The 24,625-nt window shown below is 34.9% G+C and overlaps 1 protein-coding gene across 1 annotated transcript; it reads left to right on the plus strand.

The window, feature by feature from the left end:
• The first annotated feature begins 586 nt into the window (after window positions 1–586).
• Window positions 587–23,626, plus strand: rasef (RAS and EF-hand domain containing). Its single transcript, XM_055168050.2, has 17 exons — window positions 587–1,091; window positions 3,477–3,623; window positions 3,856–3,946; window positions 6,196–6,291; window positions 7,591–7,668; window positions 7,755–7,870; window positions 8,460–8,528; window positions 8,771–8,852; window positions 12,776–12,834; window positions 13,129–13,393; window positions 13,500–13,628; window positions 13,712–13,859; window positions 14,215–14,296; window positions 16,548–16,662; window positions 18,410–18,529; window positions 19,211–19,287; window positions 22,108–23,626. Exons 1-17 carry the CDS (start codon window positions 796–798, stop codon window positions 22,211–22,213), a joined length of 2,076 nt encoding a protein of 691 aa, XP_055024025.2. The 5' UTR covers window positions 587–795; the 3' UTR covers window positions 22,214–23,626.
• Window positions 23,627–24,625: the final 999 nt, after the last annotated feature.

Genomic DNA, 24,625 nt, shown 5'->3' on the forward strand with positions numbered 1-24,625 from the left:
ATCATACTTGCCAGAAATATGATTTTAAATCCTAGAAATTATATATTTAAGCAATTACAGACCCACCCTGATTATTTTATTGTTAATTCGAGGGTCATCTCATTAGTGGTGTATAGCTTATTGTTTTCTTTTGCTTTAATGGTCTCATCTATGACCAAATGAGGCTCTCTGAGGTATTAAAGAAATCTGTATTAGGACTTGGAGCATTATAATATGCTATATGGGAATAATAAAGAGATGAGTGGGGTATGTGGGAATTTAGGAGGAAATGTACGCAGAACGGTATCTTTTTGCACTAAACATGGGTTTTACAAAATGCTCCTGTAGATTAATTCTCAGGGAACGCACATAAGCAAATTATAGGCTAGGCTACAGATGTCCTATACCTTAATACACTGTAAGTCAATAGCCTACATGTTAATTAAATAAAGTCAAGAAAGAAAATGTTATCTTAAGAACCTTTGACAAAAATGAAGCATCGTTAAAGAATCTTAGCACCGTTATAGTTAAGAGTGTAGGAAAATGAACCATGTTTTGGATGTAGTCTACTTAACGCCTCATCATTCTGACGCGACACAACAAACGCTTCCACTGTCGTGTTTATCGTTCGTATAGTTGTGTTGACCGACATCCCGTTTGTTTACTTAACATAATTCCCTGAAAAGTTTGTGTAAGGGGCGTTTATTCAACTCACTCAAGGAGCCATTACATAAGCATGAAACCATAAGTTTAACTCCGTCTGAAGAGTCCCTCTCTCACTCAATGTGTGGTGATAAATGACAATCTCAAGCCGTCATGGATAAACTCCGCGAGCTCTTTCACGCCTGTGATGTTAACCGTTCCGGACGCATCGAGAAATGGGAGTTTGAGAAAATATGTTCCGAGCTTCATGTCCGACCCAGCGAGATAGATGCAATATTTTCCAAACTTGACACCGATAAAGACGGCACGATCAATCTGGAGGAGTTTATGAACGGATTTCAAGAGTCGCACTTGCTGAACGCGGACATGACCGGTGAAAACGCCGGGGAAAGTTTCTCTGCGGCCTGGGAGGACTTTAAATCCCGCCATCAGGTGAAATTCATTCCCAGGTAATGGAATATTGTTTTATGGAACATGGGGACATGTAAAACTATAATACTGTAAAACTATCAAGTAGTAGCTAGTAATAATAATAATAATAATAATTATTATTATTATTATTATTGTTGTTATTATTATTAGACCTCATAATAATAATAATAATACACCCAAAAAACATTGTGTTCATTTTAGCCCAGCACTGGGTTACAAACCCAAAACGTTTTTTGGGTTATTTAACCCAACGGTTGGGTTGGAGTTGTCCCTTTATGACCAACTATGGGTCAAACATAACCCAGCATATTTGAAACTATAAATCTTAAAAATCTAGATGTCTTACACTCTAAAAACAAACGGTGCTAAATAGCACTAAAAGTGGTTCACTGGCTCGTAATCATAGGGGAACCATTTTAGCACTTGTTTAGTACCTCTGTGGAACCATATTGTGCCATATAGAACCATATCTGGTGCTGTATCACCCAGGATGGTTCTTTATAGGTGCTATATAGCACTAAAAATAGTTCCCCTATGATTATGAGCTTTTAGTGCTATTTAGCACTATTTTTTAGAGTGTAGCTTTTTAAATGTTGTCAACCATTACAGTGTTTTTCTTTATTTGTTAATTTAATCATTTATAATTAATTGTTTTGTTATCAGACAACCAACTTGATATAAATTATTAAGTTTTGAAACAAAATTGAATTTAGAGCAATTATTTATAATTTGTTTTAATTTTTATTATTACACACTAAAAAACAAACCGTGCTAAATAGCACTAAAAGTGGTTCACTGACTCGTAATCATAGGGGAACCATTTTAAGTCCATATAGCACCTATGTAGCACCTGTGTAGAACCATATTGTGCTATATAGAACCTATCTGGTGCTATGGTGCTATATCACCCCGGATGGTTCTTTATAGGTGCTTTATAGCACTTAAAATAGTTCCCCATATGATTAAGAGCTTTTAGTGCTATTTAGCACTATTTTTTAGAGTGTAGCTTATTAAAGTTGTCAACATTACAGTGTTTTTCTTTATTTGCTAATTGAATCATTTATAATTATTGTTTTGTTATCAGACAACCAGCTTGATATAAAGTATTAAGTTTTGAAACAAAATTGTAATTAGAGCAATTATTTATAATTAGTTTTAATTTTTTAATTTTTATTATTACACTCTAAAAAACAAACGGTGCTAAATAGCACTAAAAGTGGTTCACTGGCTCGTAATCATAGGGGAACCATTTTAAGTGCCATATAACACCAGTGTAGAACCATATTATGCTACTTAGAACCATATCTGGTGCTATTGCTATATCAAACCCCCCCACCGCTGGATGGTTCTTTATAGGTGCTTTATAGCACTAAAAATCGTTGCCATATGATTGTAATTCTATGAGTTTTTAATGCTATTTAGTGAATTTTTTTTTAAGTGAAAGTGAAGTTTTAAGCTGAAAACCCCCACATTTTTAGGTGTTACCAATTGAAGTATTTTTTTAAGTTGATCCAACTTTTCACTTTTTACAGTGTATTACGGCTATCAACCGGTTTAAGTTTTCAATCATATATAGTTAAAGTGGCACTTAAATTCATTATATCATTAAATCTAATATAATTCCTGTATTTTATTTATCTGTTCATAAAGTTTGATGTAACATTGTGTTCAGCTGAAGTTGGCTGGCCATCAGTCCAGTGTGTTAACCTATGGCCTAAAATAGCTGGGATAAGCGATCCCTGCCCCCTAATACTATATGCAGGAGGATAATGTATGGACGAATGTTATTTGATTGCCATAGGTCTCTTTCTTAAAATGTAGTTTGATGTATCTCATGACAAGACACTGGCATTGATTCTAGCCAGCTGCTTGACATGAGACACATCACCATTATGCCACGCTAAGGCTGACAGAACATTGATTAGTGTACACTCTCAATTCTCCTTTTATTTTGATTATCAGCCATAGCCAAGTCCTACTTTATAACAGAAAACACCAAAGTCATGAGGTTCAAACCCATGCAATTAATAAACATCTTGGCACCACAGGTCATGCTAGTGATATCATAAACTTGGTTTAATTGCTAATTGTTGGAGAGACGCGTGATTCATCTTAAAATAAACCTTGTTTTAAGCATCAACAACTAAACAAATGTTTTTCTAAACAAGTGTTTATATAAATAATAAAAGTTATACAAATAAAAGTTTATGTTTTTGCATTTTATCAAAAAGTTATTTTTAGAAATGTCCAGAATTTTTGAATATCTTCACATCTTTTAATGTGAGCAGACATGTGATTTGTGTGATAACATGTCCATGTCACAAACGTGGAACCTAGACGTGAACCAGAATGTAAAATATATACTTATATGTTGAATGACCTGTATGTTGATATGTGTGTAGGCTTGACCAGGTATCAACTCTCTACCAGAACATCAGCATGACAGAGCCCAGAATGGTCCCTCAATATGAAAGAGTTTTGTACAATTTCATCAAAGAGATCCAACTATTAAACACAGAAATGGAGCATTTGGCACTTGCTGTAAAGAGGTACGCACACTTACCTATAGATATATACTGTAATGCCCAACAATTTTTTGTGACAAAGTTTTAAACTTTTTTAATTTAAAGGGACCAGCACATTTAAATTGTTAAACTGGACTGCACAGTTTCCTTTGTTGTTGTTGTTTTTAATGTGAATGTACTTTAAAACTAACATACAGTAAGATTGCTGTATGTCATTATTAGTGATGTGATGTTATGGTGTTTGGTCTGTGCTTAGAGCTCAGGATCAGGCTAATATACAATTAAGTGAGATGGAGGAAGAGATGGACCATCGCATCCACGTCACAGAGAGAAACACACGTCTACAGGTAAGGAAACGCTTGCTTGCAGTGTCCTGACCACCAGACCTGATAAAATAAAGCATTAAAGAATTTATTACAGTCAATTTTAATCAGCTGACCATCAATAGCATTGCGACTTCTTAACATTATGAAACTAAAGATAATGGATAGTCAATGGGATAGTTCACCCCAAAATACAAATTAGCCCATGTTTTACTCACCCTGATATATAAATATATCCTGGCTTTTTTCAGCTTCATAATGGAATTGGATAGTGCCCCATTTTTAAAACTCCAAAAAGCGCATCCATCCATCAAAAACTAATCAATAGAGTTATTAAATGTCTTCTGAGGTGAGCGATGGGTCATAGGTCAGCCTGTAATTACTTAAATAAACTATGGGTTTTTGTAACATTGGGTCACAGGGGGCACTATGAAACCATTAGATGTGACCCAATGTTTCGGCCATAGTTTTTAAAGTTTGAAATAAAAATATTTCCATACAAAAAACCCATCATTACACTTCAAAAGACATTTAATGTATGCACTTTCCTATAAAACCATGATATTATAATATTAATACATTATATTTATATAACTATAATTATTATAATTATTTAATATAACTGTGTTTGGCTGAAAGAAAAAAGTCATATAGCCTACACCAAGGATGGCCTGAGGGTGAGTTAATATGGGCTAAATTCATTTTGGTGTGAGAAATTCCTTTAAACTTAATATTCTGTAAACTGTTTAATATTATTGATTGATTTAATGATATTAGTTGTCAAATATGATAAATTCATTATTAATAATGATTATAAGTTTTGCTTTGTCTTAACTACAGAATAAAAATTCTTTCAAATTCCTTGATTGTTACACTGCAAAAAATGACTTTTTTTACTTAGTATTTTTGTTTTGTTTTCAATAAAAATGTGCTGTAATTTTGCATCTGGTTGCCAGTACCTTACTGTAGAAGTTAAAGACTGAAAATGTTTCATGTTCATTTAACTTTGAACAAACTGTTGCCAGTAAATAAAATAATTGTAAAATCTACAGTAAGTTACTGGCAGCTAGTTGTACCCAGTAATACTGTAATTCCTACACTGTAAAAAATACTTTGCTGCCTTAAAATTTTTTGTTGAATCAACTCGGATTTACAAGTCATTTCAACTTACTATTATTTATCTTGACTAGGGATGAGTTGTTAAAACTACAGGTGAGTTGTGTTAACTTTAAAATTAAGTTGACTTTTCTCAACTATATTTTATAAGTTGTGACAACTCATCTGTGTTGACATGACTTGTAAATCTGAGTTGATTTAACAAAAAATTTTAAGGCAGCAAAGTTTTTTTTACAGTGTACAGAATTTTTTTACAGTGTATAAATATCTAAAAAAAAATTAAATCAAGATGTATTATCTTGATGAGCAAAATAACCTAACCTAAAAACTATACAATTTAAGTGAATTTGTGCTTAAACAAGCAAAAATATCTGTCAATGGGGTGAGAAAATGTTGCTTGAATTAAGTGTTTATGAAAAAAAAAAACTTATTTCAATTTTTTTTTCTCAACCTAGAAATTTTTGCTTGTTTTAAAAACTAGACTTATTTTCTTGGGTCATTTTGCTTATCAAGAAAAGGCATCTTGATTTGAGAAATTTTGGATATTTATACTGAAAACAAGACAAAATATTCTAAGTAAGAAAGTCATTTTTTTGCAGTGTAGTAGTCCATTGTTACTGTAATGTTCCTACTGTGTGTGTATATATATATATATATATATATATATATATATATATATATATATATATATATATATATATATATATATATATATATATATATATATATATATATATATATATATATATATATATATATATATATATATATATATATATATATATATATATATAGGCTATATTAAGTTAGGACCTTATATAATGGAATAGTAAATACAGTGGCACAGGTGTTTGCTATTACCTGGCATTCGGCCATATCATGTGAATGTCTTGGATTGGGTTCAAGGCTTAATTTAACTATTACATCACATTTTACTGCAGTCTGCAATCTTCAGCAGCAGTCTACATTTGTTCATTTCTCAAATGCAGTTGTTTATCTTAAACTCATTTTCCATGTCTTATCTTATTATGTAACTGAACTGACTATTTGCTCAACTACACCTGTTTAGGTTCCTCTAAAGCCTGCATTGTATTTGTAGCCATTAAAACACAGACATGAAGAAAGTGCAATAATTCAGCATTATTTATTTCTTCCAGGAGTCTAAAAAAGCTGATGCAGCGTTGAGGAGCATGAAACACCAGTACGAGTCACAGATTTGTGAACTTCAGCAGAAGATACAGACCCTACAGATGGTAAATAATAATTATTTCAGTTTTTAACCCTCAAACGGTCCTTTGGGTCTATATGACCCCAAACAACATTTCATTGGCCTTCATCTCAGAGTTATAAAACTTTGTGACTTTTCCTAAATAATCTATCTTTACATACACAACAAACTGGGCTTGATTCAGTTGTTCTAAAGATATGTAAAAAAAAAATCATTAATCTGTCCCTTGGGATCAATATGACCCCAATTGAAAGTGAATGGGAAATGGAAAAAAAAACAATGTATTTTTTTCCATTTGTCAAAAAATAAATATCAATAAATCCAGCATAAATCTGAAAATTTTGACACAGAAATGAAGGCCTGGTACTTGTGCACAAATGCAATGCAAAAATCACATGCTCACACAAACACACACACACACACACACACACACACACACACACACACACACACACACACAGGTATGACTGCCACAGAGAGCATTTGTGTGGAATTTGGGAAATAAAATCAGTCACAAATGCAGAAAATAAGATATAAAGGGTGTGACCTAATACACGCATATGTACACTCACAAACACACACGCGCGCACACACACGCACATGCTCTTTCTCTCTCCTTCTCACACACACTCTCTCTCACACACACATGCGCACACACACACTCTTACACTCATTCAAATTTCTGTGGCATTTTGTAAAAACAGACATTTCAAAATGCATCAAAAACTATGAAAAATGACTATTTGAAATAATATTTATTTTTAATATCCTTTCTAATGTTTATAAAAAATAAATTCACAAAATGTATCAATAAAGCAGTGATTTGAGCCGTTGTCCATATCCAGTAAAATGAATGGGTCTCTATGGGCATCTGCTGGTCAGTAATTCTTTTATGTTTTTTTTTTCTAGAAACCAGTGGCTGAATTCAACACCTAACACCTATATCAATATCTAAAAACAATTTAAATCAAATTTAGATCATAATTTATGTGAATTTTCATTACAATTCAACATTTTTCAGGCAAGCCAATGGTGTAGTTGAGGAATTTAGTGGTAAATAGGTACAAAAGTACTACAAATCTCTTAAAACACAGCTTTATTGTATAGATGAGAAGTAAACATGATATATTATTTGTATTATTGAAAATGTATATTTTTCTTACAATTATGCTTTCAATTTTGGGGTCATATAGACCCCTAGGGCCAGAAGTGTAAACAGAAAATGAGGACCGTTTGAGGGTTCATATTATGTGAAATATTTGATTAAAATGTATCTAAACATTATATTGAATAAAGCAATTAAATTAATGTTTTTTTTTTTCAGATTGAGAACCAAAATAAAAGCACGAGCCTCAAGGAGGAGACATCGACATTGAAACGAAAAAATAATGAGCTACTGCTGGTATGGCTCTTGTTTAATTTAAAGTAAAATATCTAAACATTTAGTTTCATATAATATAAGTTGTGTTCTTCTTGTCCATATTTTAGCAAAACCAGAAGTTGAAACAAGAACTGCTGGAGAGCCAAAGTAACATTGCGTTTCTCCAAAGTGAACTAGATGCTCTCAAGAGTGATCTCACGGACCAAAGCATCAACTGTGAAAGGTACTTTAGAAAAAGGGGGGCGAGAGGGGCACAAACTAACGCGGGGTTAATTATAACACGGCTACTTTACATATTTATACAAGGCAGAGCAATCTGTGCTTTTGGTCTTTTTCTCTTACTTTTAGAAGATGATCTCCTGTGAATTTTGACGTGTTTTATTAAGATATTAAACAAAGAGTGTTTTGGAATCATGGAAGTAAATTTCTTCATCTTATGTTATTTTCTGCCCTAGAGCCATACAGCCAAAAATGGTTCTCCTATTGCATAGGGAAAGCACCTTTATTTTTAATCGTGTGTATTAGTATTTGAAGAGCATTTCCATGCATAATGGCTTGGAGGAGCTGTAAAAATAGGTCTTGTGACTGTTGACAATACTGATTCACTAAAGCAGGATATCCTGGTGTCGTACGTCACACTGCACTGGAATGTCTGAAACTTATCACCTAGAAACTAAACAGAGACAAAGTTTACTTGCGTAGGCATGTGTCTGAAAATAAAGCATCAACCTGCCTGGACGGCATAATGTATAATATCAGTTATAAATGATATGCTGTCACGTTAACAATGATGACTGTGTGTGTGTGTACAGAGATGAAGCCATGATTAAATGTTTCGCTGAGGAGCGAGAGAACCTGGAGAGACAAATCAAGATGCTTCAGTGAGTTTGACCCGCACGTACAGCACTACATGAAAACTTTTAAATTGCTAAACTATAGTCTGCATACTAACACTGAATATGCAGTGCCTTACAAAAGTATTCACTACTTTGAATCGTATTATTTATTGATTTTGTCCATATTTATTAGAAAGGTATAATAACTTAATACCTTTACATTTATAAATGATTTTGGTTTGTTTCTTTGTTTTAATGTGATATTTATGTTGTTCTTCATTGTCCAGGGCAGCAAACAGAAAGCTCCATGACAGTAATGATGGTCTGCGTGGTGCTTTGGAGAACAGTCAAAGCAAAAGTAAGACTCAGGTGAGGTCAAAACCTTCATTTAAATGTGTTGGGATATAGATTAAAGGGATAGTTCACCCAAAAATGAAAATTCTTCAAGTTGTTCCAAACCTGTAAATGTCCTTGTTCTCTAGAACACAAAGGAAGATATTTGTAATGAAGCAGCAAGCAGGATCACCATTGACTTCCATAGTAGGGTAAACAAAATACTATGGAAGTCAATGGTGCTCAGAAACAGCTTAGTTAAAAACATTGCTCAAAACATCTCTCTTTGTGTTTTTATACATTTTATATTATAATTTACAACTATCCCCCTAAATAACAGCAGCGTTACAAAATACTAGGATAAAAGGGTTCGGATTAATTGTGTTTATTTATATATATACTGTAATATAAAACAAATACATGATAATGCAAATACAGTCCTTGATAATGATTGCTTGAGCCATGTTTAAATCTGTTTAAAAATTAACTGCAGAGCATTGCATTACCCAGTGTTATAGTTGAGTCCGAATCAAGACCAAGACCAGAGATCAAGTGTTGAGTCCGGGTCAAGATCGAGTACACTTTTAGCTGTTTTACCTCTGATCTCGATCGGACTCTGCATTAGATCTCTGGTCTTGACTCAGGCTCGAGTTGGACTAGACTACAACAACATTAGCGGTACAAAAGGTCATAGGTTCAACCCAGGGAGCTAGTCAAGGCCAAGATCAAGTGTTGTGTCCAGGTCAAGACCGAGTCCACATTTAGTTGGTTCTTCCTCTGAACTTAGCCTTAATTTGGACTTCACTTTCAATCTCTGGTCTTGGTCTTGACTCAGACTTGATTTTGACTAGACTATAACACTGTTAGCAGGGCAAAAGGTAATGTTAGTTAAGAGCAGGACCAGAGATCAAGTGTCCAGGTCAAGAAAGAGTCCACATTTAGCTGGATGTTTCTTTGAACTTGGCCTTAATTCAGATTTATCACTCAATCTCTGGTCTTGGTCTTGACTCGAGTAAATTACAACACTGCCATTACCAGCACAAAAGGCCATGAGTTCGAACATCAGGGAACTAGTCAAGACAAGAGATCAACTGTCCTGTCCTGGTCAAGACCAAGTCCACATTTAGCTGGATGTTTTTCTGAATTTGGCCTAAATTCGACTTGACACTTGATCTCTGGTCTTGGCCTTGATCAGACTCGATTTTGACTAGACTATAACACCATTAGCAGCGCAAAAGATCATGGGCTCGAACCCAGGGAATTAGTCAAGACCAAGACCAGAGATCAAGTGTCGTGTTGTGTCAAGGTCAAGACCAAGTCCACATTTAGTTGGATGTTCTCTGAACTTGGCCTTAATTCTGACTTGACACTTGATCTCTGGTCTTGGCCTTGATCAGACTCGATTTTGACTAGACTATAACACCGTTAGCAACGCAAAAGTTAATGGATTTCGAACCCAGGGAATTAGTCAAGACCAAGGCCAGAGATCAAGTGTCGTGTTGTGTCAAGGTCAAGACCAAGTCCACATTTAGCTGGATGTTTTTCTGAATTTGGCCTAAATTCGACTTGACACTTGATCTCTGGTCTTGGCCTTGATCAGACTCGATTTTGACTAGACTATAACACCATTAGCAGCGCAAAAGATCATGGGCTCGAACCCAGGGAATTAGTCAAGACCAAGACCAGAGATCAAGTGTCGTGTTGTGTCAAGGTCAAGACCAAGTCCACATTTAGTTGGATGTTCTCTGAACTTGGCCTTAATTCTGACTTGACACTTGATCTCTGGTCTTGGCCTTGATCAGACTCGATTTTGACTAGACTATAACACCGTTAGCAACGCAAAAGTTAATGGATTTCGAACCCAGGGAATTAGTCAAGACCAAGGCCAGAGATCAAGTGTCGTGTTGTGTCAAGGTCAAGACCAAGTCCACATTTAGTTGGATGTTCTCTGAACTTGGCCTTAATTCTGACTTGACACTTGATCTCTGGTCTTGGCCTTGATCAGACTCGATTTTGACTAGACTATAACACCGTTAGCAACGCAAAAGTTAATGGATTTTGAACCCAGGGAATTAGTCAAGACCAAGGCCAGAGATCAAGTGTCGTGTCCAGGTCAAGACCAAGTCCACATTTAGCTGGATGTTTCTCTGAAATTGGCCTTAATTCGGACTTATCCCTCGATCTCTGGTCTTGGTCTTGACTCAGACTCGAGTTGGACTAGACTACAACCATGCCGTTAGCAGCAGAAAGGTCATGGGTTCTAACATCAGGGAACTAGTCAAGACAAGAGATCAAGTGTCGTGGTCAAGACCGCAGTGCAAAAGGTCATAGGTTCGACCCAGGGAACTAGTCAGGACCAAGACCAGAGATCAAGTGTCGTTTCCAGGTCAAGACCGAGTCCACATTTAGCTGGTTGTTTCTCTGAACTTGGCCTTGAATCGGACTTGACACTCGATCTCTCGAACACCGTTAGCAGCCAAAAGGTCATGGGTTTGAACCCAGGGAATTAGTCAAGAGATTGGGTCAAGTCTGGGTCAAGACCGAGTTCACATCTAGCTGTTTTTTTCTCTGAACTCGATCAGACTCGGCATTCAATCTTTGGTCTTGACTCAGACTCGAGTTGGACTAGACTATAACACTGCCAGTAGCAGCGCAAAAGGTAATGGGTTTGAACTAAGGGAACTAGTCAAGACCAAAACCAGAGATCAAGTGTTGTGTCCAGGTCAAAACCGAGTCCACATTTAGCTGAATGTTTCTCTGAACTTGGTCTTGACTCAGACTCAACACTCGATCTCTCGAACTCCATTACCAGCCAAAAGTTCATGGATTCGAACCCAGGGAACTAGTCAAGACCAGAGATCAATGCTGCTGCATTCTGAGGCAGCATTCCAAGGCAGGAAGGCATCAAGGGATGTCCGAATCCAATGTTTGTTTACTTCCTGTCTCCTGAGATACCTCTATTGTCCTGTCCCACAATTTTATGCGTAGGCGTACATTGAGAATGTGATTGGTCGAGTCTGGTCGAGTTCGAAAAAATTTAATGGCGGCCAAGAAAGCGACTGGTGCACAAATTTAAAGTAAATAAATGTATATTTTAACTTTTTATACCTTTTAATTGCATTTCTACTGAGAAATTGGTATTGTAGTTTTCAAATATGTGTTTAGTTATCACAAAGGCGCTCTCTGTTTATATTTCAAACACGCTGCTTATGAAGGTGTCCGAAAACGTTTCTCTGAGCAGCCTTCATGGCTCAAAAGTTTTTGCCTCATGAGGCAGTGAGGCAACAAGTCACTGCCTTAGTTTCGCACACAGCCCAAGTGTCGAGTCCGGGTCAATACAGAGTCCACATCTACCTGTTTTTTTTCTCTGAACTTGATAGGACTCTGCATTTGATCTCTGGTCTTGACTCAGACTTGAGTTGGACTAGATTACAACGCCATTAGCAGCGCAAAAGGTCATGGGCTCGAACCCAGGGAACTAGTCAAGACAAGAGATCAAGTGTCATGTCGAGCTCAAGACCGAGTCCACATTTAGCTAGATGTTTCTCTGAACTTGGCCTTGATTCGACTTAACAGTCAATCTCTGGTCTTGTTCTTGACTCAGACTCGAGTTGGACTAGACTACAACACTGCCAGTAGCAGCGCAAAAGGTCATGTGTTCGAACATCAGGGAACTATTCAAGACAAGAGATCAAGTGTCGTGTCGAGGTCAAGACCGACTCCACATTTAGCTGGATATTTCTCTAAATTTGGCCTTGACACTCCGTCTTTGTCTTGGACTTGAGTTGGATGTAGAATGGGCATTTTATTGAAGGTTTACAGTTTAGGCTGTTCTATGTTGTGCCTAACAATATCTCTTAGCCTTTTATAAATTCGCTGGAATAAAGTCTTCTTGTCTTACTGCTTTAGTACACTTTTCATTTGTCCATTAGGACAGAAATGACATTTTTCTCTTGCAGCTCTTACCTGAAGTTTACATGAATCGAAGAAACCCCTTGTGTGCCCCGTATTTTGATCGGTAAGAGTATTACGATTACTAAGAGTATAACTAAGTAAAAATGAATACTATTTACATAATGCATGATACATCAGTTACAAACAATATATTATGAGTAATATATCATTTATATTATGATATATTATGACTTTGCAGTTTTCATTGATATTAGTAATAAGTACAGTATGCATACATGTGGTGTTTACATTTTTCTGCTGGAGTGTAAAAATTTTTTTTCTGCGTATAAAGTTTTTAGTTTGTGTGTAAAGTCATTCGTTTAAACTGTGATGTTCATAATAATAAATATGTCTATAGATCCTGTGACACGTCTGCAGATGAAGACTTTGAACGGTTTCAGCTGATAGCTGGTCTGCGCAGACCGAGCTATGAATCTCTGGCCCTGTGTGATCCATGCATGCGCAGACATAGCTATGAGGAGGACAGCTGCATAGACAGTGGCATGTCCACCCTGCGCTCAAATACTGGATACGAATTCGAGCATGAAAGAGCTTCCTGTGCAAATATTGACCAAGGTGCAGAAAACAGCACCACTGTATCTGGAGACACTTCGGACACAGAGGTATGATGTCACAGTAATGTTGATAAGTAAGGAATAATTGACGAAGGGCCGATGAATTAAAAAAAAAAATGCACACCAAACACATATACAATATGCATATGCACAGGTTCTAGAGGGGCGAGACGAATCTGGATCAGATGGTGAATCGGTTCAAAGTTGGACTCTAATGCAATCCACACCAAAAAATGTTCTCGCTGCTTCAGGAAAGAAGTGTTTGTCAGCTATCTTCACTGAGGTATACTGGATTCACTGGCCAGAATGAATCTATACCTGAAACTCCCAGTGTTGTAAGCCCTTAATCTGTGTGCATCTGTGCAGAGAGGCAAAGATGAGTTGGCAGCGAGCCCGGCTTCACCTGAAAAGGCCTACAGGATTGTTCTGGCAGGAGACGCTGCCGTGGGCAAATCCAGTTTCCTTCTTCGTCTCTGTAAGAACGAGTTCAAGAACAGCACTAGTACAACTCTGGGTAAGACTTCTCCTATATGGGGATTTGAAATATAAATAGTGCTGGCCTCACTTGAATCTAATCTGTAATGTACAAAATTATTAAGTAAATATCGGAGCTGCATTAAAACATAATATAAACATTTGTCCACCAGTTTTAATTGTGGAGTACAATATCTTTCTCCGGAATGGAAAAATATTAATTGTCATAAAGAGTTCATGCCTGTCAAACATTGGTTTGGCTTTTTTGGTTACTGATTTTGGAGACGCCCCTAATGTAATTGAGCAGTCTTGCCAAGTCCAATATGGCAACAACATTGGCGTACCTACCTATATATGTCTGTGGTCTACAATATATCCACTATATTTCCCTGCAGGTGTTGATTTCCAGATGAAAACGTTGGTAGTGGATGGGGTCCCAACAGTCCTGCAGCTGTGGGACACAGCTGGACAGGAAAGGTGAGAGATATATTTCACAAAAAAATCAAAACACATAAGAGTCAAGGAATGTGTGAAGAGCGTTCTGTTGAATTCTGCATGCACATACTGACTGTGGGCCTCCTAAAGGCTTTAAAGGGAGATATCATGAAAATCTGACCATTTCCATGTTTAAGTGCTATAATTGGGTCGCCAGTGCTTCTATCATCCTAGAAAATGTGAAAAAGATCAACCCAGTAACTTACTTTTGGTAAACCATTCTCTGTAAGCATGTGAAAAAATAGGTCATTTAAATTTGGCCCCCCTTGTGATGTCAGAAGGGGATAATACCGCCCCTTTTACCATGGCACTGCCATTTAATGCAGAGATCAGCTCATTTGCATTTAAAGGACAAACCCAAAAACGGCACATTTTTGCTCACACCTATAAAGTGGCAATTTTAACATGCTATTATAAATACTCTATATGATATTTTGAGCTAAATCTTTACATGCGTACGCTGATTTATTTGACATCTTTAAAAAGTCTTTTGAAATGTCCCCTTTAAGAACAAAGTTTATCGAATTTTTATTTTGCATTTTGTTTTAAAATTTAGTTGAAAACAGCTATGACCGCTGCACTCGATTCTGTATCAGTTAACACATATATACTTTTTTGCTTTAATATTTGTATTGTGTGGTATCTGTTTTATAAAAACAATAAAATACTTGATGCTAGTGCTGTATTGCGAAATTTCGTTTTTATAGTCACATAATTTTTTGATTCTTTTCTCGTGATATTATCACGAATTTCCACGTCCCTTCGCGATCATATAACGAATTCCTGTTTTCGTGTGACCATCACTCATTGGCCACTCAATTGTTTAGTCCTATTTTCTTACCATTGTCGCTTCGGTTTAGGGTTAGATTTACAAAAAATGACATCCCTACCCAAATCTAACCCTAACGGCAGAATTTTTAAATCAGATTTTTTTTTTATAAACCAATATATAAAGTGACATTCTAATGCAAGCACCCAATCTAATTCTAAACTGAAGCGACAATGGTTTAAAAATTGGTAAAAGCAGTTGACTAACCAATATGTGTTAATTACACGAAAACAGGAATACGTTATACGATCGCGAAAAAACGGGGAAATGACAGGTTTCAGAAATAAGTCATGAAGGGATTGCATTGACTTAAAGGTGCAGTGTGTAAATTTAAGCGGCATCTAGTGGTGAGGTTGTGAATTGCAACCAACGGCTAAATCCACTGCTCACCTCTTGCTTTTGAACCACATAGAGAAGCTACGGTAGCCGCCACCGGACAAACATGTCGTGATTGGAGACAACGTAGTAAAAAGGTTTGTCTGTTAAGGGCTTCTGTAGAAACATGGCTGCACAAAATGGCGGCTTCCATGTAAGGGGACCCTGTGTATGTATATAAAACGTCTCATTCTAAGGTAATAAACACATAACGGTTCATTATAAAAAGATCTTTATACACCCCTGATCATATAGTTTTGTATATTATTTTGCATTTCTGTCAAGAGAGCCTTCTAAAAATTACACACTGCACCTTTAATCCGTGACTTATTCACGATACAGCACAAGCTCTTGAACCTTATTGCTTACTTACTGTATAATCAATTTCTATTTACGATTATTTAAAGGGTACCTCGGCTATGAAGACATAACCCTAACCCAATACTTTTTATGTGCCTTCTACTAAAATCCATTGATAGAAACACATCAAATATTTTCAATACTTCACTATTACTACAGTTTACTATAGTACATACTGCGGTACTGTATCTACTATTGTGTTTATGTGAGAATGTTTTACTCTTCACTCCAACCTTCTTACCTTTCAAATTGTCTTTATTCATCTTTCATTTGTATTGTTCATTATTTATGTTACTCTCCGGTTCATGAGGTGAACAGAAGATGTTGATGTTCTTTTATCTATAATGCCATGCAGATGTCAAGATCACATGCCGCCACGTACTGTCTGTGTGCAATTTCAACTCTCATCTCCTGTTTCACATCATTTTACAGTCTACTGGTCGAAGACTTGCGTTACCATGTTTACCTCGCTATAGCGTAATAACGAACCAGTTTTGATTGTAACCATTTGTAAACAAAATGGCGGCCCCCAGAGTTTATTAAAACAATTACATTTGTCCTGTTTCTAATTTCACTTTTATGTAGTGTTAATCTATTAAGCCATACATGTGTTTATAGTCAGGGTACCCTTGAAGAGATTGTCAGATTTTTCTTCTTGATTTGTTACAGGTTTAGAAGCATCGCAAAGTCTTACTTCAGGAGAGCAGATGGAGTTCTTCTGCTGTATGATGTCACCTGTGAGAAGAGCTTCCTGAATGTGCGTGAATGGGTTGACATCATTGAGGTATTTACTAAACTCTGCTGTATACTGTAAAATCGGATGAAATGTGACCCTGGACCACAAAACCCTGGTCTTAGCAAAAGCCAAAAATACATTGTATGTGTTAAAATTATATTTTACCTTGTACATATATGGTAAATATGTTGTACTTACAGACACGTGTGGTACTGAGTATCTACATGGTTATTAAATGGTATCATTACTGTATTTACCAGTGGTACATACTTGGTAGTTAATATGTAACTCTAGATAACTAATCTAGATACATAGTATAAGTATACTGTAACTAACAAGAAACACTACTGGACTGTGCTTACAAATGAAGATACTTAAGTTCTCCACAACAATGCATCTTATATTATGAGCTTACTAGTTATTATAACTCACAATGGCATATGTATACTATGCTATATCTTAGGTGGTAGGTCCTGTGTAATAACTGTGTAAAATGCAGCACTTTATTTTACAGTCCTGTTTCCATGCAGTTACTGTGGACGTACTAGTGAATGCGTATGGGTTTAAAGAAGAGTACAAGAAAGGACAAAGATACTGAGTACAAAAATGCCACATCAGTAATGTTTATTATTAGTTATTATATACGTACAATATAAGTGGCTTTTATTAACTTACACTTGCCTGCGTGTACCACACACTTACCATGTAACTTACAATTTGTAAGTTCAGTAGTGTTTGTTATTAGTTATCATATTAACTCTAAGTACCTGTCATGAACCCACACTTGCCTGTAAGTACTAAATACTTATATTGTACATTTATTTGTAAGTACAGTAGTGTTTCTTGTTAGTTACAGTATACCTACACTATAAGTATGTATCTGGTTTTACACTAGAGTTACCTAATAACTACCAAGTATGTATCATTGGTAAGTACAGTAATGAAATCATTTACTTACCATGCGGTTACTCAAAAGTAATATATGTACAAGGTGCAACCCTATATCACGACATTGCGTGACCATTCCACGCATGGACCAGCGCGACAATGTCACGCTTTGCCGCGTTTGAGCGTGTGCATGTCACGCTTTCTGTTTGTGTCGCTGTCACGTATTGGTTACTCAACTTTTTTGTCCTATTTTCAAACCATTGTCGCTTCGGTTTAGGGTTAGATTTGGTGCTTGTGTTATATGTCACTTTAAGTATTTGTCACTTTAAGTATTGGTTTATAAAATAAAAAGATACAATACTTATTCTTTTATATTTTCTAAACTTTAACCAATTGTCACCTGACGTTGGGGTTAGAGTTTGTTTAGGTAAGGGTGTCATTTTATGTAAATCCAACCCTAAACCGAAGCGACAATGGCAAGAAACTAGGACAAAAAAGCTGAGCAACCAACACGTGACAGCGACACAAACAGAAAGCGTGACACGCTCACGCCCAAACGCGGCAAAGCGTGACATTGTCACGCTGGTCCATGCGTGAAATAGTCACGCAATTTCGTGATACTGGGTTGCAAGGTGAGTACATGTACTGTAAAATAAAGTTATGTAAAGATATTTTGTAAATTTCATGCCGTACATATATCAAAACTTTTCACATTCAATTCACATTCTGTAAAAAATATAACCTTGATATCTTTGATATTGACTGGTAAAGTCATGTCAAAGACTGAAATCAATGTAAAATCAAACTTTAATGCTAATGCTCTAATATCATAATTAGATGATATGACTAGTTTGGATTTCACAGGGTCACACTTTGAATGATATTGATTTATATTCTTTTAATGCAGGATGTGTCTCAGGACGACATTCCCATCATGCTTGTGGGTAATAAGACAGATCTGAGGACAGAAGCTCTTCAGGAGGGAATGACTTGTATTCCAACTAGCTACGGAGAGAAACTGGCCATGGTCAGCAGATATTCACTTTTTCATTCCTTTACTTTAATTTTGTCTGTTGAGTTAAATATTATCATCCTTATCTCTTTATACTGACACTGATAAAATTATGTTAAAGCAGGACTTAAAATGATAAAGGACTTAAAATGATAAAAGTAATATTATAATTATAAATAAAATTATAAAGTAAAATTATACTTCTTCTTCAAATCTTACTCATATTTACAAACTTTGTACAGCAACTGGTTACATTTACTGACTAGGTATATAAAACCTATAAAAAAATTATATCATCATTTACTCACTCTGTACTTAACCAAACAGACAAGAAGCCCCATTAAACTCCTTATATTCTATTATATTTGAATGTCAATGGGGCTTCTGATTGATTCGGTTACGAACATCCCTCAAAATATCTTCATTTGTGTTCAACCGCACAAAGACATGAATATAGGTTTGTAACAACATGAGAGTGAGTAAATGATGACACAATTATTCCTTTAAAGGTCAAAGAAATCAATCTCCTATTATGGTTGTAATAAAATGACATTCATTAAGTATACTTACATAGCATAGTAATGTTACATAATTACTTACTATATTACATCCCAAAACAAATGACTTTATAAATGTGTTTTCAGTCAGTTTTAATTGAAGATTTATCAATGCTAATCTATTGGGCCTTTTTTGCAGACATACAGTGCTTTATTCTGTGAGACAAGTGCGAAGGATGGGTCCAATATAATTGAGGCTGTTCTTCATTTAGCACGGTAAGATCTTTGAACTAACATTTTACAGAGTAATCAAAGCAAAGATGCAGTCCAGCATTTAACACTCGGGTGCTAAAAACAAACCAGAGCACATACAGTACAGTACTGTACTATACAACACAATGCAAATCTAAGCTTGGTGTCATATTAACTTGCCACAAGAGGGCAGCACATTAGGGAAATTTGAAAACTTTAAAACATAGAGGATATTTTGGGGTTTTGTTGAACAGGTTAAAGGAATATTAAACAAACATTGCTTTATACGTTACATTTACTATGGCAAGCATTTGTTGGCATTGAAAACTTTACATTAATTAGTATTTATTTTTATTTTAATAGTTTTCATTTTTTTGTTACGAGTAACTATTCAATTAGATAATAGTACTTATTCATTAGATAATTGTACCTGAAAATTAGATACTAGTGCCTATGGATTAGATACTAGTGCTTATTGATTACTTGTAGTACTTCTTTAATAGAAACTAGTACTTATTTGTTAGATACTAGTTCTTTTTCAATAGATACTAGTACTGTTCGATACTAGTTCGTTAGATACTTATTTACTAGATACAATTTTTTTTCATTAGATACTAGTACTTATACACTAGATACACATTTTTTATTAGATACTTGTACTTATTTACTAGATACAATTTTTTTCATTAGATTCTATTACTGTATTATTAGATAACTAGTTCTTTTTCATTAGATACTAGTACTTAGTACTTATTCACTATATACAATTTTTATTAAATACTTGTACTTATTTACTAGATACTGTTTTTTCATTATTACTTTATTATTAGATAACTAGTTCTTTTTCATTAGATACCAGTACTTAGTACTTACTCACTAGATACTATTTTTCATTAGATACTAGAACTTATTTACCAGATACATGTGTTTTTATTAGATTCTATTACTTTATCACTAAATACTAGTTATTTTTTATTAGATACTAGTACTTAGTACTTATTCACTAGATACTAGTACTTATTTACTAGATACTAGATACTACTTTTTTCATTACATACTAGTTCTTAAACTAGTACTTATTTTTAGATACTAGTTTGTTAGATAGTTCTAGTTCTTATTTACTAGATTCTAGTTCTTTTTCATTAGATACTAGAACTGTTAGATACTAGTTTGTTAGATAGTTATTTACAAGATACTAGTTTTTTTCATTAGATACTAGTACTTATATACTAGATACAAATTTTTATTAGATACTTGTACTTATTTACTAGATACTATTTTTTTCATTACATTCTTTTACTTTATCACTAGATAACTAGTTATTTTTCATTAGATACTAGTACTTAGTACTTATTCACTTCATTCTATTTTATTAGATACTAGTACTTATTCACCAGATACTACTTATTTTTCATTAGATTATAGTCATTAGTACTTATTCACTAAATACTATTTTTTTCATTAGGAACTAGTACTTATTTACTAGATACTGTTTTTATTCATTAGATTCTATTACTTTATCACTAGATAACTACTTAGATTTCACTTAGTACTTATTCACTAGATACTATTTTTATTAGATACTAGTACTTATTCACCAGTTTTTTTCCCATTAGATTCTATTACTTTATCACTAGATACTAGTTCTTTTTCATTAGATACTAGTACTTATTTACTAGATACTAATTCTTTTTCCATTACATACTAGTTCTTATTCACTAGATACTAGTGCTTATTGATTACTTCTAGTACTTATTTAATAGAAACTAGTACTTATTTGTTAGATACTAGTTCTTTTTCATTACATACTAGTACTTATTGATTAGATACTAGTTTGTTATGGCGCTTTTCCATTGCATAGTACCCCACGGTTTGGTTTAGTTTGGGTCGGGTTACTTTTGGGAGCTTTTTCATTGGGTGCAGTACGTAGTACCCAATACTTTTTTCGTACCACCTCGGTTGGGGTTCCAAGCGACCCGAGCTGATACCAAACGTGACGCGAAAACACTGTAGATCACTGATTGGTCTGAGAGAATCGTCACGTCATCGCTATAATGTAAAAGATTAGCTTTACCTCAATGCTAGCTTGCGCTGTCTCGAGCAAACGTGTTGTCAACTGTGCTCTGCTATAAGTTCCCAAACTCCCATTTAGCGATGAAAAACGTCTACAGGTTGAGAATCAGTGACAGCATAAAAGTTTTTTCCAGACATGCAGTTTGTGGCGGAACATTTGCGACGAGCACGGCAGCATTATATATGCTTAAATGCAACCTAAATGAGGCTCCGCGGAGCGCCGTCGGCTGACGCCGCGGGTATTTGTACAGAAACTGTCATATGAGACAGAGGTATAGTGATAAACGCGATGTGTAAACATCTATTTGTGGTGGCCAATTTTAATTTTGTGGCGGACTGAGAAATAAATAACTGTATAGGAAAATACAACGACGCTCTCACTTGTATGATGTCACAGCAGGCAGCGCAAATATAACGACACGCCTATAATCCCTCCCACTGCTAAGTGATACTAAACTCGATGGAAAAGCTAACCACGCCAAAGTGAGGTGAGCTGACCCAACCCAAACTAAACTAAACCGTGGGGTACTATGCAATGGAAAAGCGCCATTAGATTGTACTAGTACTTATTTACTAGATTCTAGTTCTTTTTCATTAGATACTAGTACTTATTCATTACATGCTAGTACTTTTGTGGCACACATTTTTAACCATTTAATCCATTACTTTTCTATTATCTATTTTTATGTTACTAGTTCTTATTTTTAGTTACACGTGACTTTTACATCAGGTGCACTATGACTTAAATGTTTTCTCTGTCCTGCACATTAGAGAGGTGACCAAGCATGCAAAGGACCACAAGGAGCCCATAGCAGTAGCCAAACTCTCTAAAAGTCCCAACAAAAAGATGTCCAGTGAAAACTGCTGTATGGGCTAACACGTGCACATGGCTCCCAAAAAATATTGTCTGCAGCTTTCCTGTCTGAGCCTGTCATCTATGTGCAGGCACTATGTAAGGCTTTTATAAAGAGTTTATGCTAACCAAACACATATTTAAACTACTTATTTAAGTCGTTAAAGATGAGAAGTCATGGAACAACAGTATTAGGGACTTTAAGCAACAGCCTCTGGTGGAACGGCAACGGCATTCTGACGTTGTATTGCGCATGCGCGAATTTAATTGCTACTTTGCGACGTTCTACTGTAACGGTCTACCACGGGAGAACAGCTGATTTGTCGTAGTCGCTACAACATGAGAGATAATGTAAATAAATGTTATGTTTTATGGCATATGACATTGTAATTGCATCAATTTATGATTGTACCACAAGTCTTTTATATAATATGTGTTAAAATGTTTTAAATTTAAGCTAATTTAACGATTTTTAAGTATTCAACGTTTTCAAGTATTGCTTAAATCTAGGTTTTTAGACTTATATACGTCATACAATAGGAAAAACTCTTCTTCTGTCAAAAAAAATGTCATTTAATGCCAAAAGCAATTCTTCTGTTGTTTTTTAAATACATTTTTTTTGTATCTCAGTAAATGAATAAATGCCGTGTTGCGCTGTCCTGTTTACGGTTGCTTAGTGATTTTTACGTTCTTGGCTACGGCGGTGTGACAGCATACTACCAGTCGCTGTAGCCGTTCCATTCCCAGCTGTTGCTTAAAATCCCTATTGTCTTTAGGGCAGGGACTTTAAGGAATTGAGACATTGCACAAAAATTGGAGGGGGGGTTGTCCACTGTCTTTAGTAGTCCCGAATTCCCCTGCTGTCATAGAAAATTATTAGTAGCTTATAAAGTGAAACACTTTTTTGTTTACACACATTTAGTTTAATATGCTGCACCTTGCCTTTAACTATTTATTACCTTTTGTCAAAGTGAAAAGGAATCTTATATTGTAATATATATGTGGTCTTAAAGAATTTGAATGATGTATTTTAATGTATTTTATAAAAATTTGATGGGGAATGAGACATCAGTACATTCTGTTTATCAAATTAAACGAATTCACGTTTTTAGAATTGTTAAAGGAGGGATGCACAACAGCTTCTCTGGATATTCTGTCAGAATTTATTGGATAATGTACAGAAGTTAGTAATGGATTCAAAACATCCTTATTTTTCAGATTATACCTTTTTCTTTGCTCAATGCTAAATTAAAGCATTTGAATTTAAACAGAGTAACACGTTTTTGTGGATGCCTCTATTTATAACTGATGGTTTATGCATTTCATAAAGTAGGCTATATTGTTGTAATTACATATTATTCATTTTGGAAATCACATTCAATTTGTGTTGTTACATTCATGTATTCTGTAATAAACTATGGATAAAAGTCTTTAAACTATATTCTTTCAGGAAAGCCTGCTGCTGTAATTACGCTTTATTATAAATGACAATAGTATTGCTGATATCATGTGAGTATTATTGTACAGTTTTTCTTTAAGATTTAAAACATTTTCGTGTAACCTATAGTAAACCACACAGAAAGTACACAACCACAGAATTTCCATACAAATTGCAATTTTCACTCCAGTTTTATTGTGGCAGTACTAACATATAAAACAATTCATTTTTTGAACATATAAACAATCAAATATCACTTTACAAATTTCATAAGGCGCTTCCAAGTCAGATTCAGACTAGGAACTGTTTTTTTATATATACACTGATACTCCCAGAGTTGTATTTTAAAATTAAGTGACATCGAACCAAAACATTTTAAAAGCGGCTAAACATGCAAACCAAACACACATCTATATCTGATCTAGGCCTAACTGATCTAACGTCAAAAAGAAGGACAACTTTAAGATAAACAAAAAGACAAGCATTTTCTTCTCTTCATTTGCATAATTTCTTATCAAGTACAGTTATCAGTGTTTTACAGTAATTCTTAAAGGGCTTTGGGTTGTTTCTATGTTTGGTCATGTGTAAATCATCCGGGTTTATTCCCACAAAGCGCTTATCTTAAATGAAAATCTTAATGTGCATGACAAGAATCGGAGCAAACAGACTAAAACTGCCTGATTTTAATCACAGGGCAATTCATTACTCTTTGCTGTCTTTCAAAGAGATGGACGTATTTCAACACCAAAGTGTAATTGATGTAAAATATTACCCAGACACGTTCTTGAAAGAAACAAAATTTGACGTTTCATTGAAACATTTAGTATCATTGAAGAAATTGTTAAATTGTATGTTGTTGATATGTTAAGATTATATTAAATCATGTTAGAGTGAAAATAAAATTATAATAAATATATCAGGCTAGAGAATAAATAAATGAAAACCACAACACCCCCCTCATCATTAAAGGGTGACATTGATGTTTTATCATGCAACAG

This window comes from Misgurnus anguillicaudatus, chromosome 5, assembly GCF_027580225.2.
Source record: "Misgurnus anguillicaudatus chromosome 5, ASM2758022v2, whole genome shotgun sequence".
In the NCBI taxonomy this organism is placed as follows: Eukaryota; Metazoa; Chordata; class Actinopteri; order Cypriniformes; family Cobitidae; genus Misgurnus; species Misgurnus anguillicaudatus.

Coding starts and splice junctions, on each gene's coding strand:
- rasef (XM_055168050.2), top strand. CDS start 796: ATGGATAAACTCCGCGAGCTCTTTCACGCCTGTGATGTTAACCGTTCC. Junction 7,871..8,459: donor CAAAGCATCAACTGTGAAAG/GTACTTTAGAAA, acceptor GTGTGTGTACAG/AGATGAAGCCATGATTAAAT. Junction 14,297..16,547: donor GACACAGCTGGACAGGAAAG/GTGAGAGATATA, acceptor GATTTGTTACAG/GTTTAGAAGCATCGCAAAGT.